This window comes from Tamandua tetradactyla, chromosome 14 (assembly GCF_023851605.1).
Source record: "Tamandua tetradactyla isolate mTamTet1 chromosome 14, mTamTet1.pri, whole genome shotgun sequence".
Taxonomy (NCBI): domain Eukaryota; kingdom Metazoa; phylum Chordata; class Mammalia; order Pilosa; family Myrmecophagidae; genus Tamandua; species Tamandua tetradactyla.
This window is the reverse complement of record NC_135340.1, coordinates 38,758,552-38,760,413: the sequence shown is the minus strand read 5'-3', so window position 1 is coordinate 38,760,413 and position 1,862 is coordinate 38,758,552. Positions and strand designations below refer to the sequence as shown.

Below are 1,862 nucleotides of genomic sequence, written 5' to 3'. Positions count from 1 at the left end.
ATTATTACAAAAGAGGGATTACAAAAATATTAAATACAAAATATTTTTACATACCAAAAACTTTCCATTTCCTTCTGTCTTTTGAACTAAAGAAATTTATTCACCAGTACCATTGTCACCAAAAAATTCTATCATTCCTACAGTGTACAAGGTACTATATTATGTGCTTCCACATTTGTCTCTTTTTTTTTAGAGACACTTAAAAGATAATTGGAGGGAATGTATCCTTTCTTAGAACTTGTTCCTAAGGAGAGGAATAAACAACTAAATGTTTATGTCTAACAAAAGTCAGATATTCTAAAGATGAGTCCTTGTGTTCTAGATGTTGAATATGGGTTTGATAATGTCCTGTAGTGTTATGTTGAGTGGTTATCAATTAAGTATGACTAGAATTCAGTGACTGCTGAGGTTTGATTATAGAAATAGTTTTCTATAAATGAATATTGATTTTCTTGCAATAACATCACTATGTTGACCAATGAAATGAGGTGAGTAAATGCCCCCCAAGTATTTTTTCTTTGTGCAAATGAAATTAAGGGATACGATCTGTCTTGCCAGACTTAAAGATATGACTGCTTACTTTCCTCATGGAATCCTTGACATCTTTGTTTCTAAGGGTATAGATCACTGGATTCAAGAGGGGAGTGAAAATAGTATAGAATACTGACAACACTTTGTCTATTGGGAAATTAGTGAAAGGTCACACATAGATGAAAATGCATGGGCCAAAGAAAAGGGTCACAACAGTGAAGTGGGCATTGCAAGTGGAGAGGGCTTTGGAGGAACCACCAGAAGAACGCTGCCACACCATGACCAGGATGATGGTGTAGGAGATGACCAAGAGAATGAAACACACCAGGGCAATCATGCCACTGGTTGAGATCATGAACACCCCCATAATGTAGGTGTCTACACAGGCAAGTTTAATCACCAAGGGAAGGTCACAAAAGAAACTGTCCACTTCATTAGGTCCACAGAAGGGCAAATTCACAGTAAATGCTAACTGACTCAAAGCATGGAAAATGCCAACTATCCAGGAAAGTGCCACAAGCCCAACACACATTTTCCGGCTCATGATGGTTAAGTAACGTAGAGGTTTACATATGGCAACGTACCTGTCAAAAGACATGGAGATCAGCAATACAATCTCTACACCTCCTAAGAGATGCAGGAAGAATATCTGGGTAATGCAGCCTTCAAAGGAGATGGTTTTTTGCTCACTGAGGAAGTCTGCAATCATTTTGGGGGTAGCAAAGGAGGCCAAAGACATGTCAATGAAGGACAAATTGCCCAGCAAGAAATACATGGGGGCGTGAAGACGTGGTTCTGACATGATGGTGAGCAAAATAAGGAGGTTTCCCAGGACAGTGGCTGCATAGACTATGGAGAAAAACAGGAAATAGAAGATCTGGAGTTCCCAAGAACTGGAGAGACCCTTCAGTAGGAATTCAGTTACGACTGACTCGTTGCTCCAGGCCATTTACTTTGATTGCAGAGTCTGGGATTTTGCATTTCCAGATGGGAGGTATACTAGGAAAGAATACGTTTATCAGACTCAAAGTGAGAACTTTTGTATAAAATGATGTGGTGTCAGCCCACTGCCTAAGAGTTCAACCTTGTATCCCTGCTGTATCCACTATAAGTCAATTATGTCCCCCAGCGGACTTTCCAGATACTTTAAACAATTCAATTCAAGATTCCTATGACTTAACAATTTGTCTTACAAGTGAAAAGCAAATATTCATAAAAGGAATAAAAATTATTTACTTTTTAAAATTTCACAGCTAGCTGCCAACAGGTTGTGAAGGGAAAGGAAATGTTAACCTTTTTCATAACATCATGGTGATTTTGAAAGATGGAGG

The 1,862-nt window shown here is 38.5% G+C and overlaps 1 protein-coding gene across 1 annotated transcript; it reads right to left on the bottom strand.

Moving 5' to 3' along the window:
• Nucleotides 1-532: 532 nt before the first annotated feature.
• LOC143654962 (olfactory receptor 4K3-like) lies at nt 533-1,480 on the bottom strand. Its single transcript, XM_077126563.1, is given in 1 exon segment — nt 533-1,480. A coding segment is annotated over 1 exon segment (948 nt).
• Nucleotides 1,481-1,862: the final 382 nt, after the last annotated feature.